At 40.3% G+C, this 17,194-nt stretch overlaps 1 protein-coding gene across 1 annotated transcript; it reads left to right on the top strand.

Annotated features, from left to right (window-relative positions):
* The first annotated feature begins 2,002 nt into the window (after positions 1-2,002).
* On the top strand, positions 2,003-15,611 carry EPCAM (epithelial cell adhesion molecule). The gene is made up of 8 exons (XM_023746975.1): positions 2,003-2,161; positions 2,454-2,694; positions 3,924-3,989; positions 6,742-6,805; positions 8,774-8,875; positions 10,336-10,536; positions 13,792-13,836; positions 15,156-15,611. The coding sequence occupies exons 2-8, from the start codon at positions 2,474-2,476 to the stop codon at positions 15,195-15,197; spliced, it is 741 nt and encodes a 246-aa protein (XP_023602743.1). The 5' UTR covers positions 2,003-2,161; positions 2,454-2,473; the 3' UTR covers positions 15,198-15,611.
* The last annotated feature ends 1,583 nt before the right edge of the window (positions 15,612-17,194 follow it).

Genomic DNA, 17,194 nt, shown 5'->3' with positions numbered 1-17,194 from the left:
CCCGGGGCGCGGGGGGAGTGGGAGCAGCCTGGTTGGGGGCTTTGCCGTCTTCTCTAGGGAGGTGGCCGGGACAGGGACGGCGGGGGGGCAGGGGATGGAGTGGCCACGTCCAGGGATTCTTCGGACTCTGTGTGTGCGAAGCACTTGGGGTTCTGGAGGGGCCGAAACCGGGTCGGCCGGGAGCGCAGTCTTGGACGGCGACGTGCCGCCCGCCCCTCCGGAGCACCTGCGGCGGCCCCGGATGTGGGGCTCAGGAGGGGACAGGTGGCTGCGGGAGGCCACCTGCGGGGAGCTCACCCGGGCCGCTCCTCACCTGCGGGCGGGAGAGAGTCCGCCTGGACCTTGACTCCTAGGCGTTGTAGGTGTTTTCTTTTCTCTCTAAGGATCTTATAAGTAATGCCAGCTTTAGTGTAGGGGACCAGAAATATCGATAACCCTAAAGGGTAAAAAAACCCATAATCCCGCCACTTAAAGAGAATCCCATAATTAATAATGGGGTGTATTTTTCTCTTTAACCTTGTTCTAAATGTTGCCCTAAATCTAAACCCAGTGTTATATCTTGATTCCACACCCCGCGCCCCCCGCCCCTCCCATGCATCCAGAGTTTGACATTTTCTTTAGTGTTGGGAAACACTATTTAAATGGTGACAGGATAGTCTATACCGTGGAAGGTCACACCATTATCCAAATGCCGGACGTGTAGTTTGACTCCAGTTTTTCTTACTCTGGGATAAACATCTTGGCTGTTATCATTTGTAAGATGGTGGGCAGAAGTACATGGCTATTGGCCAAAGTTTTCTCGAAAGGGTTTTATACTCTCACAAACAGGGCACAGCCTAATTAATTACCCTTTCAAAGTAATGCAGTTTAAACAACTCACTGTTTTCTAGATTCTGTCTGGGGTTAAATACTGAAATCTTAAAATCCCTTTACAGTGATGATAGCTGCTATAGGTCTGTGTTCAGAAAGTGTGTACATGATTGGTCTGTTTTAAACTTGACATTGCTTGGACATGAAAAGTGTGCTTTGAGCAGGTATAGTGCTGCATAAGATTTTAACTCTGAGGACAGCCACTATACTTTCTCCATTTTTTAGCCCTAATATTTCGTTTTGTGCTGATAGAGTATATAGGTGGTTAGTATTGATTATAATTTAAACGGGGCAAAAATAAAGCCAACTTGGGACATGAAGGATTAATATTAAAATTCTTTGGTTTGTCACACTACTTTTGTTTTTAATGATTGCACTCTCTTAACCAGACAAAAGAAATTAGGTGGGCTTGCCATTTGGAGTTAAAATTTACTTTTGAGATAGTCAAGGATATAACTGTTACACTGACATCAATAATCAGATGGGCAGCAGAGTTGGGTACCAGGGCCCCTGGCTGGTGTGGCTCAGTTGGTTGGAGCCTTGTCCTGTCCCATGGTCCTGTCCCCTACACCTAAAGGTGGTGAGCAACCAATTGATGTTTCTCTCTCACATCCATGTCTCTCTCTCCCTCCCTCCCTCCTTCCCTTCCTCTCTAGAAAAAAAAAAGTTGGGTATGTGTTAGGAAACGCATATACTGAGGTGCTCCCAAATTCAATTGAAAGTATATATTTTTTAAGATACAATATAGTCCAGCAGGTGCTGAATATGTTCCTATTAAACCCCAAAGCAAGCATCTCTTAATAAGAAAATCCGAGGTTGGGGGGAGGAGGAAGGGAATGGGATTGTTGATTTTGGAAGAAGAGTCAGTAGCTGACAGGCAAGGGTTTATCTTACCACAGGAAGGAGGGAAGGAGCTGACCCCTGGACCAAGCTAAATCTGATGTTTAGACGGCTGTATTCTTGGTTTCGAAAATTAAAACAGCAATGTGTGCAAAGTAGACTATATATCTATATTAAATTATGTCAGCCACTCCAATTGAAGCTGAAAAGTAAAACATTCAGGACCACTTTTAAAGGCTTTGTGTCCCCGTAACTTGGACGCTATTATCACAATGTAATTTAGCTGGGACGCCAGAGTCGATAGTTGGATTCACATTTTAAAGTGGATTTTTTTTCTTCCTAGAATGTATCTGTGAAAACTACAAACTGACCACAAACTGCTCTACGGACACGTATGGTCAGTGCCGGTGTACTTCCATCGGTACGCAGCATACCGTCATCTGCTCAAAATGTGAGTAGAACATCTTCACGGCCTTTCAGCTTTATTTCGACGTATTTCTTTGATGGGTGTGTTTTGACTTGGGAAGCCTTTTACTGGCTCAAATCTGAATCATGTTATTTTGTCAGTTACCGTACTCCTGACAGCGTCTTGCCTTTAGAAAGTGAGCGGGGAACATGCGAGTCTATAATAATCTTTGGCCCTGGGAGTTTGAAGTTAAATTAAAATTTCTTTCCTTTAAGAATAAAACTGCAGTTATTTTTCAGTATGACGTTAAGAGTTTTTTGTTTGTTTGTTTTTGTAGTGGCTACCAAATGTTTGGTGATGAAGGCAGAAATGTCTCACTCCAAGTCTGGGAGAAGACCGAAACCCGAAGACGCCATTCAGAATAACGACGGACTCTACGATCCTGACTGTGACGAGAACGGGCACTTTAAAGCCAAGCAGTGCAATGGCACCACCACGTGCTGGTGTGTGAACACTGCTGGCGTCAGAAGAACAGATAAGGACACTGAGAAAACCTGCTCCGAACGAGTGAGGACCTAGTGAGTTGGGTTGCCTGTTCTGTTTGTTTTCATGCTTTTCAGATTTGTTTAATTGAACTTATTTTTGAATAAGTAATACAATTTAATGATTTAGAATTCAACAGATAGAAAAGGGCGTACAGTGAAAAGTCTCCATCCCGTCTCAAGCCCCTAGTTACCCAGTTTAACTCTATAGAACTGTTTATTCTACAACCTTCCAGAGATATTTTATAAATTCACTAGCAATATTTATATTTTTTCTTTATGTTAGCATATGAAACATAATTTCCCTTTAATATTTTTACTCAACACTGTTCAGTATTTCAAAGTTGGGTTAATATTAAATGTATATGCATGATTTAAGCTACTTATGTATTTGCTCACTTATAGTGGTGTTTTTGTTGTTTTGTTATTTTTTTAAAATATTTTTTATTGATTTCAGAGAAGAAGGGAGAGGGAGAGAGAGACAGAAACATCAATGATGAGAGAAAATCATTGATCCACAACCCAGGCATGTGCCCTTGACCGGAATCAAACCTGGGACCCTTCAGTTCGCAGGCTGACATCCTATCCACTGAGCCAAATCAGCTAGGGCTCACTTATAGTTTTAAAGTGAGATATGGTTGTCTTGAGGATTATGTAATGAAAAAGAACAGAAGCACACTCAAGCTACCATAAGCAAGAAAGGTTTTATTGGAAAGAACTAGAAACTGAAAAGGTATCAAGACCAAGATGGTCGCTCTCTACGCTTCTGTCTCCTGGAGCTTCGAGGTTACTTTTCTGTTTCTCTTGGTGTCTTTCTGTGTCTTCACTGGACCTCAGCCCAACATGACCAGAGGCCAGATAGTCAGTGTTAGAAAGGATGTTCCCTCCTGGATGAGTTCTTTTTTTAAATACAAGGAAAAGTTTATTTAGAAAATCACAGAGGTAGAAGAAGTGAGTCGTAGAACAAGTGGGCTCAGGAAACAAGTTACAGAGGCAAAAGAAGGACCCTTGGAGCTTAGGAGAAAGAGAGGCAAGGAGAAAGGGGGGCGGGTTCTGGGGGAAAGAGTGGGGGGAGGTGCTGGGGTGCTCCATAGAGAGAGCCACTGGATGAGTTCTTTATGAAAGATCTGTGAGGGCCAAGGAAAAAATTAAAGGCATATCTTTTGCATAAATCCTTTTCCTGTTACCTCTATTAGGTTATTAAGAAAATAATATAATGTAAAAGTCTGAGCTGTTATAGTTAATGCTGTCTTTTTATTTTACAGCTGGATCATCATTGAACTAAGACACAAAACAAGAGAAAAACCTTATAATAGTCAAAGTTTGCAGACGTAAGTGCTATTCAGTATATTGTATTTACATGGTCGATGCTCAAATCTTCCGTCCAACATTAGAAAAACTAAAACAAGTCACAGTGCTTTTTCGTATTTCTTAAAAAGATACTGTACATACTATTTTTAATCTTATTTTGAAATAGATTTGTAAGAATAATAAGATTTCTCTAGTACCCTTCACTTAGATTCACCAGGAAACATTTGCCACATTTTTTCTTTATATGTGTATGTGTGTATGCATATGTGTGTGTGCTTTGTGTATCTATCTAAGCATGTATATTTCCCCCCAGAACCATATGAGAGCAAATTGTAGACATCATGCCCCCAATGTTGTCCTCTATAACAATTTTTTATCCTCTGACCCAAGACCCAGTCTAAAATTATGCATTGCATTTAGTTGTCATGACTGTTTTCTCTTCAATATGGAACACTGTTTTGGCCTTTCTTTGTCTTCCATGACCTTGATAATTTTGAAGAGTGTGGGCAAGTTGTTTTTGTTTTGTTTGCAATAAATTTTTAATTTATTGATTTTAGAGAGAAGGGAGAGAGAGAGAAACATTGGTTTGTTGTTCTACTTATTTATGCATTCATTGATTTGCTTCTTATATGTGTGTCCTGACCAGGGATTGAAACCACAACCTTTGTGTATCAGGACAGTGCTCTGACCAACTCAGCTACTTGGCCAGGGCCTGTTGTTGTTTTTTTTTAATTTATTTTTTGGAGAGAGACAGAAACAGACTGGTTATGGACTGGTTGCCTCCCATAACACCCCGACTGGGATCGAACCTGCAACCTGGGTATGTGCCCTGACTGGGAATCAGTATGCATTTAATACTGAGACCCTTCAGTGTATGGGCCACAGCTAGGCAACTTGTTTTATAGACTGTCCCTCAAATTTGGTTTTTCTGATGTTTCCTCATAATTTAGTACAGGTTATACTTTTTTTTCCCTTGGTTTATCACCAGCATCTATAAAACCAGTCCTAGGAAGGACATGATGTCACCTTGTTCCTGTACTGGTGGTGGTAACTGTGGTTAAGGTTGTGTCACCAGGTTTCTCCACTGTAGTTACCATTTTCCTCTTTTTAATCCTATCTAATAAAAGAGCAATATGCAAATTAACCGTCACTTCTCAATAAAGATGGTGGCGCCCACAGCCAATAAGGAGGGAATATACAAATTGACATGACAAAGATGGTAGCGCCGGCTGGAGCCATGGAGCCGGCCGGAGCGGGCGGGAGGCTTGGCTTCCTTGGTTGCCCCAGCTGGCTCCGTGGCCACCGCCCAGACAAAGCCATAGTGGCAGGGTCGAGGTAGAGGCGGTTAGGGGTGATCAGGCCAGGAGGGGAGTGCAGTTGGGGGTGATCAGGCCTGTGGTGGGGGAAGTTGGGGGCGAGCAGGCTGGCAGTGAGGGGCAGTTGGGCGTGATCAGGTCAGCGGGAGGGGCAGTTTGGGGCAAGCATGCTGGCAGGAGTGGCAGTTGGGCCGAGCAGGCCGGTTGGGGGGCAGTAGGCGGCGAGCAGGCCAGCGGGGGGGGCAGTTGGGGGCGATCAGGCTGGCAGGGGGGCAGTTGGGGGGTGATCAAGCTGGTGGGGGGGCAGTTGGGGGCGATCAGGCTGGCGGGGGGGCAGTTGGGGGTGATCAAGCTGGTGGGGGGGGCAGTTGGGGATAATCAGGCCAGCAAGGGGGGCCAGTTGGGGGTGAGAAGGCCAGGAGGGCAGTTGGGGGCGAGCAGGCTGGCAGGCAGAGTGGTTAGGGACGATCAGGCAGGCAGGCAGGTGAGCAGTTAGGAGCCAGCGGTCCTGGATTGCGAGAGGGATGTCCGACTGCTGGTTGTCGGACATCCTCTGAGGGGTCCCAGATTGGAGAGAGTGCAGGCCGGGCTGAGGGACCCCCCCCCCCCCTGCACAAATTTTGTGCACCGGGCCACTAGTTAATAAGTATAATCTGTGGGCAAGCTCTGGCTGGGTAGCTCACTCAGTTGGTTAGAGCATCCCAATAACTCCAAGGTTGCAGGCTCTGTCCCTGGTCAGGGCACATATAAGAAGCAACCAATGAATACATAAATAAGTGGCACAACACATTAATAGTTTTCTCTCCCTTCCTCTCTCTCTAAAATCAATAAATAAAAAATTTAAAAACTAAATAAATAAGTATAATCTGTGGGCAGACCCTTGATACCCTGTTTCTAATCAAAGTAGAATTCAATAGTTTAGCATCAATGGATGATTCTAGCCTGAATCAATTATCTTGATACTAGAGGCCTGGTGCATGAAATTCTTGTACTCGCAGGCGGGGATGGGGGGGGTGGTCTCTCTGCCTGGCCTGTGCCCTCTCACAGTGCGGGAGCCCCGCGATCTATCACCCCAAAGAGGTAGGCCCCGCCCACCCATCCAGGGCTCCTTGATGGATTACCCCAAAGAGGTAGGCTGGAGCCGTGGGCCCCGCCTCCATGCTACGCAGGCAGCATCAAGCCCCCACCCACCCACACGCGCATGCAGCCTCCTGGTGATCTCTCGTTGTGGCGTGAGGGCGAGACGACCGCATAGGTTTTTATTAGTATAGATTTGCAAAATGGCATAAAATTTCCAACAAGTTTGGTTATTGACAACTCCAGACCTTGAGCTATCTGCTTAGTTAACAATTAGTGCTTCTTAAAAAAAATTAATTAAATTTTCTAAAAAGTATTTTCTTAATGTTGTATAGTACAACCATTTTTTTAAAAAAACATGATTTTTAATAATTTACAGTGCGCTCAAGGAGATCATCACAACTCGTTATCAGCTGGATTCAAAATATATTGGAAATATTCTGGTAAGTTTTGTTTTTGTTTTTTTAGTAAATGAGCTTTACAGAAAGTTGGTGAAGCAGTGTGGTTTGGATCTGATTTTTGGTGGTGATTAAATTGCATTTGAGTAACATTTTCAGCTCTGGGCACTTCATAAAGCAAATTCCCTGTTTTATTTTCTTTTATAGGCTTTGAAAACCTCAGTTTACCCTTAAAGCAAATGTTGTATCTCTTAGTATCCCAAACACACACCAGTCTTCTTGCCCTGGCAAACTGCTCTCTGGTTGCTGTTAGACACATTTCCTTTTGGGTGCCTCACTCCCATCTCCCCTCTCTCAGGAGGTAGTCCTAACCAGTTAGCTCTTCCTTAACTTTTTCAACACTGGTTGAAAATGCTTTAATAGTGTGATGGAACTCTTTTAAAGCAGTATTAATTTATTTTTAAGTTCCTCTACATTAAAATTTATGTCATTTTTATTTTTAAAATATTTATTGATTTCAGAGAGGGAGAGGGAGAGAGAAACATTAATGATGAGAGAGAATCATTGATCAGCTGCCTCCTGCATGCCCCACATTGGGGATTGAGCCTGCAACGCAGGCATGTGCCCCAACTGGGAATTGAACCATGACCTCCTGGTTTATAGGTTGACACTCAGCCACTGAGCCACACTGGCGTGGCAAAATTTATGTCATTTAAAAATATATATTTTTTTTTATTGATTTCAGAGAGGGAGAGAGAGATAGAAACATCAATGATAAGAGAGAATCATTGATTGGCTACCCCTACTGGGGATCGAGCCCGCATTCTCGGCATATGCCTTGACCGGAATTGAACCTGGGACCCTTCAGTCCGCAGGCCGATGCTCTATCCACTGAGCCAAACCAGCTAGGTCTTATGTCATTTTTAAAAAGAGACTCTATTGCTTTTAGTGGAGCCCATCCCCCAGAAGCGCACTAAAAAAGGGTACATGGAAGGTCCAATTTTGAGTCCTCGAATGCCTAAAAATACTGTTAGATTATTCTTATAATTGATTGATAATTTGACTTAGTGTAGAATTCAAAGTTACAATTTTCCTTAGACTTTTGAAGGTATTTCTCCAATATCTTACAGCTCCAGTGTTGATATTGAAAAGTTCATTTAGTTCCAATCCATTGTTCATAATTCATCCCCACCCTCCTGAATTTTCTCTTACCTCTTATGCTGTTGTTTTCTGAGTCTTGGGTTTTTTAATCCTTTCCCTTCTATTATCCGTCATTTATTCTATATTTGAGAGCTTTCTATGTCTTTGTCTTCCAAGCCTTCTATTGCATTTTAATTTTTATCATATTTTCTATTTACAAAAAGTTCTCTCTAAGCCTCCAATTGTTCCTCCCTTTCTATTTTTGCTTCATAGATGCAATGACTACCCCCGCCCCCAAACAATTTTTTCTTTTTCCTTCATTTTCACTGTTTATTCTGTGCTTTCTTTCCTCTCCTTACCCTCTCTTCCCCCCTACCCCCTGGTATTTTGGTCTATTTTTCATATTAAAGACTTCCTTTGAAAATAAATAACTTTTTGGAAGGAATATGCTTTTTTTGCTTCCTAAAAGCAGAATGTGGTAAATACAAATTGCATTTTGGATTGTGTTTCATTAACATTTTAATTTTAAAGTAGTTCTAGCCAAATATGGTGCTTTAATATCTTATTCTAAAATCTTTTCAAGAGAAGAACATTTTCTTTTGATAAGAAAACATGATTGTAATTATTATTGTTTGCATTGCTGTCTTAGTTCCCTTGGATAGATTTAAAGACCTCCCAAAGATTTATTTTTTTATTTTTCCAAAGATTTTTAAAATTCTTAGTGATAAACTCAATTATCTACTACTGGAAAGGAACACTGATACGTGTAGATTATAGAAAATAAAATAGTAAATATTCTGATTATTGAATAATTATATATTCATGATTTTGGTTATGTTAATATTAATTTGTATTTTTCAATTTCCTCCCCAGTATGAGAATGATATTATCACTATTGATCTAGTGCAGAATTCTACTCAGAAAATGCAGAATGACGTGGACATAGCTGATGTGGCTTATTATATTGAAAAAGATGTGAGTATAATCTTCCTCGTCTTACTCCTTTGTATAGAAATGTAATGCTGTTTGTCATGCCTCAGCGGATTCAAGATCTTTCATCATCTGCTTCTCCACGTATAGACCAACCTTATCTCTGTTCTGCTAGTGGTTCTTGTGCTGCCATTAATGTCTTCTCTGTCACTCTTATCACCTTTCTTATATACCTTTCTTATTTGTTTGTTTATTTATGCCTTTTTATCAAATTGTTCTACCTAGAATATCTTCACATAATTCTTATCTATTACCTCTCATTGGTAGTTGCTTAGTTTGTGTGTATAGTCTTCCCATTATTTTCGTGAATAAGAGTTAGGTGAGAAATGCTGTATAGCTGGTATGATAAAATAGTTTGTTTAACTTTATATCCTTTAAAAAATATTTTTATTTATTTTTCTAAAGTATTTTTTAAAAAATATTTTTATTGATTTCAGAGAGAGGAAGGGAGAGGGAGAGAGAGATAGAAACATCAATGATGAGAGAATCATTGATCGGCTGCCTCCTGCATGCCCCCTACTGGGGATCGAGCCCACAACCCAGGCATGTGCCCTTGTTTGGGATCGAATCCGGGACCCTTCAGTCCGCAGGCTGACCCTCTACCCATTGAGCCAAACTGGATAGGGCTAAAATATTTTTTTTATTGATTTCAGAGAGGGAGAGAGAAATAGAAACATCAATGATGAGAGAGAATTGTTGATCAGCTGCCTCTTGCATGCTCCCTTCCCTACCGCCTCCCCAGGAATCGAGCCCGCAACCCGGGCATGTGCCCAGACCAGGAATCAAACTCGAGACCTCTTGATTCATATGTTGACACAAAACCACTGAGCCACACCAGCTGGGCAGTTTATATCTTATAATATGCTAATTTTTTATATGAAATCTGTTATTTGCTTCAAAATAATTTGGTCTGAAGAAGGGGGGGGGGTTGAGGGGGAAGATAGAAGGAAGAACGAGTAAAATAAGATTGACCTTGTGTTTTTATTGTTGAATCTGGTGATAGGTACATGGGACTTCATTATAGCATTCTTTCTACTTTTGTATATGTTTGAAAATTTCCTATAATAGTGGTCTTTTTTAAGTTTCAGCGTATGAGACTGTTATCATTGAAACCATAAAGATTCTTGGCAACAGTTCTTTTATTTTATTGATTTGAGAGAGAGAGGAAAGGAGAGGTAGAGAGAAATAGACACATTGATGAGAGAAAAACATCAACATTGATTGGCTGCCTTCTGCATGCCCCGCACTGAGGATTGAGCCTGCAACCCAGGCATGTGCCCTGACTGGGAATCAAACTGTGACCTCTTGGTGCATGGGTTGACGCTCAACCATTGAGCTACACCGGCTGGGCGGCAACAGTTTTTTTTGGTTTATAATTGACATGTAATTCCACATGGCCAGGTTTTAAAAAATATTTTAAATTGCTTTTCTCCTTCTCAATATAGGTAAAAGATGAATCCTTGTTCCATTCCAAGAGAATGGACCTGAGAGTAGATGGGGAACAACTGGATCTGGATCCTGGTCGAACTGCCATTTACTATGTTGATGAAAAGCCACCTGAATTTTCAATGCAGGGTCTAAAAGCTGGCATTATTGCTGTCATCGTGGTTGTGGCAATAGCACTTATTGCTGGAATCGTTGTTCTGGTGAGTATAGAACAAGTAAAGGTTTTGTTTTTTTTAAATATATTTTTATTGATTTCAGAGAGGAAGGAAGAGGGAGAGAGAGATAGAAACATCCATGATGAAAAAAAAAAAAAGAAAAGAAACATCCATGATGAGAGAGAATCATGGATCAGCTGCTTCCTGCAAGTCCCCCACTGGGGATTATGCCCACAATCCGGTCATGTGCCCTTGACTGGAATCAAACCTGGGACCTTTCAGTTCACAGGCTGATGCTCTATCCACTGAGCCAAACTGGGTAGGGCAAAACAAGTAAAGTTTTATTTAAGCTTGTATTCTTTCAAGGCAAGGTGACATTATCAAAAGGCTACATCCATGTTCCAAAATGATATAAATGAAATGAAAATATTTTTTTTCTTCTTAATAATTCTCTATAGTGAGTGAATCTATTGCATTTCTGGTCCCTTTTTATTAAAAAAAAAATCACCTTATGGAAGCAAGGAAGGATACTAATCAGAAAAGCTTGTAGCTGTGCACCTCGCAGGTCAGTTAGGTTGCTGTCAGGCAGCAAATGTCATTCAGTTCTCGCTGCAAACAGTTCAGCACTCCTGCCAGGATTAGTGCAAAATACCTGAACTTCCAGCCATTCAATGAGATGAGACGACACAACACAGATTAAGGTTAGCATAGCAAGAAGTTAAAAGTGATCAATGTGAAGCAAATTGAATTTATCAGTGCTTCAGGAGAAGGATGTGTCACGCGAAGGAGTGGGGTTTATTCTAGAAATGTACGTGCTTCAGCTTCAGGGAATCATACCAACATAAAAAATTCAGAAATAGATTTGAAGGTACATGGGAATTTACATTGTCAATTCAATGGGATCGTCACACTTGGCACTCCACCTGGAAGAAAACAAGTTGCATTCCAGTTTCACCCCACCGGGGCCAACCACCTTGTCCACCTGTGTGAACGGCAGAGCACCTGGGAGAGGAGTCAGGCAGTGCATGTTGAAATAATCTGTGGTAAAGAAAACCAAGTAAGACAAGAAATCTGGAATCTGAGAGAGAAAAGATATATATTTGACATCATTGAAATTAACATCTGTATGGCAAAGATACTGTAAAGCAGAAAATATCGCCTTAGCTGGTTTTGCTCAGTGGATAGAGCATCGGCCTGCAGACTGAAGGGTCCAGAGTTCAATTCTGGTCAAGGGCACATGCCTGGGTTGCGGGCTCGGTCCCCAGTAGGGGGCGTGCAGGAGGCAGCCGATCAATGATTCTCTCTCATCATTGATGTTTCTATCTCTCTCTCCCTCTCCCTTCCTCTCTGGAATCAATAAAAATATATATTTAAAAGAAAATATCAATGATAGGCTGGGGGAAATATTCACCATGCATGATAAAAAAAAAGGTATGCATAATGTATATAGAGCTCTTACAAATTGTTGAGGAAACTAAAGAAGGAATGGCAGCAGGTATGGATAGACAATTTACAGAAGAGGAATTCCAGATGGCAAAAATAAACACATGAAAGATTAGTCATAGGATGGCGGGTGCTAGGGTGCATAAAAAAAAAAAAAGATTAGTCATAGAAATCATTGGATTTGTCCTGTTTAAATGAAAGTATAAGTACATAAGGAAGCATGGTCCGGTTACATATTGCAGTGTTGCTAGTAATGGTCAATCTGCAAACAACCTGAACATAGTATATCTATGCCATGGAATAAAGTGGCTATGGAAAAGAATGAGTTCAGTCTATAGCTTTTGATTTGGTAGGGTTCCTATGACAGTACAGGTTGTGCAAAAATATTGCATGATTCGATTCTAGTTGATGTTTGTATTAGGATGGAACAGTATGTGGAAGAATGCACATCAGGCTTTTACATTTCATTGAAGATGATTCATTATTTTCTTTCTTAAATATATTTTTATTGATTTCAGAGAGTGTAAATATTTCTCTCTCCTCTGCATCCAGCGCGGCTAGAGAGTGGTCCGGTTCCTGAGTAGGGGCTGTTGGAGATTGAGAAAATGAAAGAAAGAGACAGACACAGAGATAGAAGGAAAAAGCTGGGGCCAGGTGGGACCACTGCCCTCTGATGGAGAGACAGGGACCCAGAGCCAATACAGCGTGTTTATTTTATACAGCAAAAACCAGGAAGTTTTACTAAAGGTCAAGACAAAGGAGATTATGTGCATTCTTGGGTGGACCCGAGTTGTATTCATTCCTGGTGCTTGGCTGGATTTAGATAACGAAACCCATCCCCCGGCACCTGGGCTGAAGGTCTAGCTGACAACACTCCTGCCTCTGGTAAGGTGTGTTTCCAGGACATGGCTCTGCCAATGCCACTGGATTCAGCTGACAATAATTAAAGAAATGCTCATGTGCCTTCCCTGGCGCTCTCTACAAGAGAGGAAGGGAGTAAGAGAGAGTAAGAAATATCAGTGATTGCCCTACTTGGTTTGGCTCAGTGGATAGAGCGTCAGCCTGCGGACTGAAGGGTCCCAGGTTCAATTCCAGTCAAGGGCATGTTTCTTGGTTGCAGGCACATTCCCAGTAGGGGGTGTGCAGGAGGCAGCTGATCAATGTTTCTCTCTCATTGATGTTTCTAACCCTCTATTCCCTCTCCCTTCCTCTCTATAAAAAATCAATAAAATATATTTTTTAAAAAAAGAAATATCAGTGATGAGGGAGAATTGTTGATCTGCCTCCTGCATGCCCCCCACTGGGGACCAAGTCCACAACCCAGGCATGTGCCCTGACCAGGAACCTAACTGTGACCTCCTGGTTCATAGGTCGATGCTCAACCACTGAGCCACACCAGTCAGGCTGTTTTTATTTATTTTTGAGAGAGAGGAAATGAGAGAGAGAGAGAAATCAATCGGTTGCCTCCCACACACACCCTGAGCAGGCATCCTTTTGGGCATGGGACCATGTTCAACCAACTGAGCCACACTGGTCAGTGCTTCAACCTTTTTCATCTTATGGCACACATAAACTAATGAATAAAATTCTGCAGCACACCAAAAATTTATTTTTTGCTGATCTTAAAAAAAAAAAAGGTATAATTTTTATTCATTTACACTGGATGACTATTGTATTAGCCGTTGTCATATTTTTGTTTGACAATCTAAGGGAAAAGAGGTCAGTGCCCCTGCGTAAGTAGTCAGGTATTGCATATTTTTAACATTCTAGTGGCATACCAGTTAAAAATTGCTGATTTAGACCAACTTTTTGTTTGGGTAGCAGTCCTAAAATTGTAATAATTTTTCTTCCATTCAGGTTATTTCCACAAAGAAAAGAAAGACAAAGTATGAGAAGGCTGAGGTAAATGGATTACTTAATAAAAAGACCCTTGTTTAATCTTTTATTGCTAATAATCACTATATCTTCCTAGACACTGACAGGTCTCAATTACACTGGAGTCCTTTTGTAATATTGTCCATAGAGTCTTAGGAACAGTCTTACAATGCTCTCTTACCTAAATTTTCTTGCTCAAGTTTCATGGCAGACCAACTTACAAGGAATTCTGTCTCATATAATAATGGGATAGGAAGCCTGTTACATATATATTTTTTTTACAAAGTGTTAACATTTAGTGGAGTCTTTTAGAAGCATACTCTGGTGGATTTATTTTAGAGAAACTCTATGACTAATCACCTGATTTATTGTCTTTATGCTAGTGAAATAATAATCATTAAAAATAAACTTAATTATGTCCTTAATTTGTTGCATACTAACTAGTCATTGGTGTGAAATCTAATGTGAGATTGCTAGTGTGTTTCAGTCACTTGGAATTTGATACGAACACGCTTGTTCTTAAATCCATCAATAACATTTTCAGTATACCCAATTTTTGTATATTTATGTATTTTTGTAATTGTATATGTGCTATTTACTGATATGTTACCAAATAACACAGAAATGTAAAATAATATTGAAAAAATCTATTAATGGAACTAGAAAGTTCTACCATTTTCTTCCCATACCATAATCATCTGGCTTACCTGGTTTGTTGACCACTGGTCTAGGGGACTATCCCTAAACTGAATCATATCAGAAATTCAGAATGACAATGTAGTGTTGTGGTTAAGAACAATATAGACCTGGGTTTGACCTCTTATTAGCTGGACAAATTATTTAACTTCTTTAAGCCTCCATGTTTCCCTATGTGTAAAGCGAAGATAATAGTGCAGACTCATGAGGATTAAGCAAAGTAATCCAGGTTCAGTTTTCGTCTCAGGCTTGCCACAGGGCAAAATGTTTGTTGGGTGTAGTTGTTGTAACCATGTCTCAGTTCTGCCTATAACTAATTGTGTAGTCTGGGACTAGCTACTTACTTCTGAACTTCAATTTCCTCACCCATAAAATAAAAGATTGATAATAGAAAATGAATTGGTTCTGCCTAGATGTAAAAATGGCATACATGTAATAAAAATCTTATCCATTCTTAAAGACATTAGCTTACCTGCTACTTTCCCCTGTCACTTTGGCCATCTTCGCTCTCTAAACAGCAGTTTGAATCATGCACTCAGTGTGTGCTTCCTTGTATGATAGCTTTCTCTTGGTTTTGTTTTAACTTTTCAGAAAGAACAAAAGATTGGAAAATTATTTTAATGTTTTCTCTCTTTTTTCTTCTATTGCAGATAAAGGAGATGGGTGAGATGCATAGGGAACTCCACGGATAACTGCTGTAATTTGAATAGTAACTAGAAGAAGGGAAATTAGCAGATGGACTCAGATTACAAATGTATGAGTGTGGGACAGAGAAATCTTTGCAGACTATTTTATTAGTTAACATATATTTGTAATAGTGAAACCTGTACTCCAAATATAAGAGCTTGAAATTGACTTTACCAATCTTAAAATTGACCACAAGTGTCATGTACATGCAGTTCTGATAGTCCCAGAACTTGGGCTGCATAGTTGAAATTATTTATACACAACAGTGAAGAGTGTGCATTAAATATGCTTCCACAGTAGAGTTTGAATGACTGCCGACTCATCCATTTGTGATTGAAAGCTGCCTTCCTATTTACTTTTGAGTCTTGTACATAAAAGCCTTTTTTTATGAACTATGAAATAAACATTTTAAAACTGAATTTTCTTAACTTTGTTTGAATCATATAGAATCAAATTTCCTAGTATATACATAAGATAATAGTTTACGAAATGTTCTGAATGCTAACTACAAATTGGAGTTCTGCATGAGTCATGCATATTCAATATAAAATGTATAGCATTATGTAACCTCATAGAAAAATCAGTTTTATTCAGAATGAATCTAAAGATTCTGCTTTAGACAAATTGGCATTTTGGCAAATATACCTTGAAGGCAGAATTGATAGAAAATGTTGTGAACCATGAATTCTATGGTTGGTCAAGTTAGAAGCACCCGTTTTTCAACATGTATATAATGAATAATTATGGTACAAATATACAGGGTGGGGCAAAAGTAGGTTTATAGTTCATATGGAAAATAACACAAAAATTAATAAAGAATAATACAAGAATAAACTTTCACATACAACTATAAACATACTTTTGCCCCACCTGGTATTTTATATGAAGTTAAATATTTTCCTTTTGATAGGAAAATTTTAAAAATACTATGAAAATAACATGAAAGAAAATGTAAAAAGTATATTTAAGCATGATTTTTATCCCATCTGTAGTAGGTAGAATTCTAGGATGGTCCCCAAGATTTCTTACCCTGGATGTATATGCTCTATACTGTATACATCATTCCCAATATTAAATTACATTATATAGCAAAGGTGAAGGGATTTTGTAGATATAATTAAGAACCCTAATCAGTTGACTGAATTCAAAGGGAGGTTACTGTGGGTGGGCCTGACTTAATCAGATGATGCTTTTAAAAGAATGTCTAAAGGTGAACAGCAATAGCAGAGGTGCTCTCCTGTTAGCCTTAAAGCAGACTGCCATGTTGCAGAGAGGGTCACCTATCAGGAAACGCCCAGCAGACTCTCGGGGCTGAGGCCTCAGTCTCAGAGACATAGGAACTGAATTCTGCCAAAAACCAGTGAGCTTGGAAGTGACCCCAGCTCCAAATGACATCATAGCCCTGGCTGACATCTTCAGCAATCTTTAAGACCCCAAGAAAAGGACCCAGTTATGCTATACCTGGACTCCTGACCCACGGAAACAGATAAATGCTTATTGTCTTAAGATGCTAAATAGGGTAATTTCTTATACACTGATAGAAATGGACATAGTAGAAAGTGACAAGAACTTTAAAGACAATAGGAATAGCAGATGTAGGGAGCAGCCCCACTACCTTAGGGCTGAGATAGGGCAGCACCCAAGGAAGAGACCTTTAACTGCCCCTAAGCCCCACACATACCCTGGGCCCCAGAGTTTGAGGGAGAGACAGAAAGGTCGCTGCAGTATGCCACTGGCATCACTGGAAAGTCAGTCTTGTGAAACTTCATGAAAATCTTCCCTCTAGAATAGGAGTCATCAAACTATAGCCTACAGGCTGGCCCGTCACCAGTTTTTATACAGCCCAGAAGCTAGGATTGGTTTTTGCATTTTTAAATGGTTAGGGGGAAAAGAATATATTGTGATAAGTGAAAATTAGATGGAATAAAAATTTCAGTGTCCATAAATAAAGTTTTATTGTTTACATAAGGTGTGTGGCTTTTTCAAACTACAACGGTAGAGT

Source organism: Myotis lucifugus, unplaced genomic scaffold, assembly GCF_000147115.1.
Source record: "Myotis lucifugus unplaced genomic scaffold, Myoluc2.0 scaffold_6, whole genome shotgun sequence".
NCBI classification, from domain to species: domain Eukaryota; kingdom Metazoa; phylum Chordata; class Mammalia; order Chiroptera; family Vespertilionidae; genus Myotis; species Myotis lucifugus.
This window is presented reverse-complemented; position numbering and strand designations above follow the sequence as displayed.

Excerpts from the sequence above, each read along its gene's own strand:
- EPCAM (XM_023746975.1), top strand. The coding sequence starts at position 2,474 with ATGAAGGCAGAAATGTCTCACTCCAAGTCTGGGAGAAGACCGAAACCC. Across the intron at positions 10,537-13,791 it reads TTGCTGGAATCGTTGTTCTG|GTTATTTCCACAAAGAAAAG; the intron begins GTGAGTATAGAA and ends TCTTCCATTCAG. Across the intron at positions 13,837-15,155 it reads CAAAGTATGAGAAGGCTGAG|ATAAAGGAGATGGGTGAGAT; the intron begins GTAAATGGATTA and ends CTTCTATTGCAG.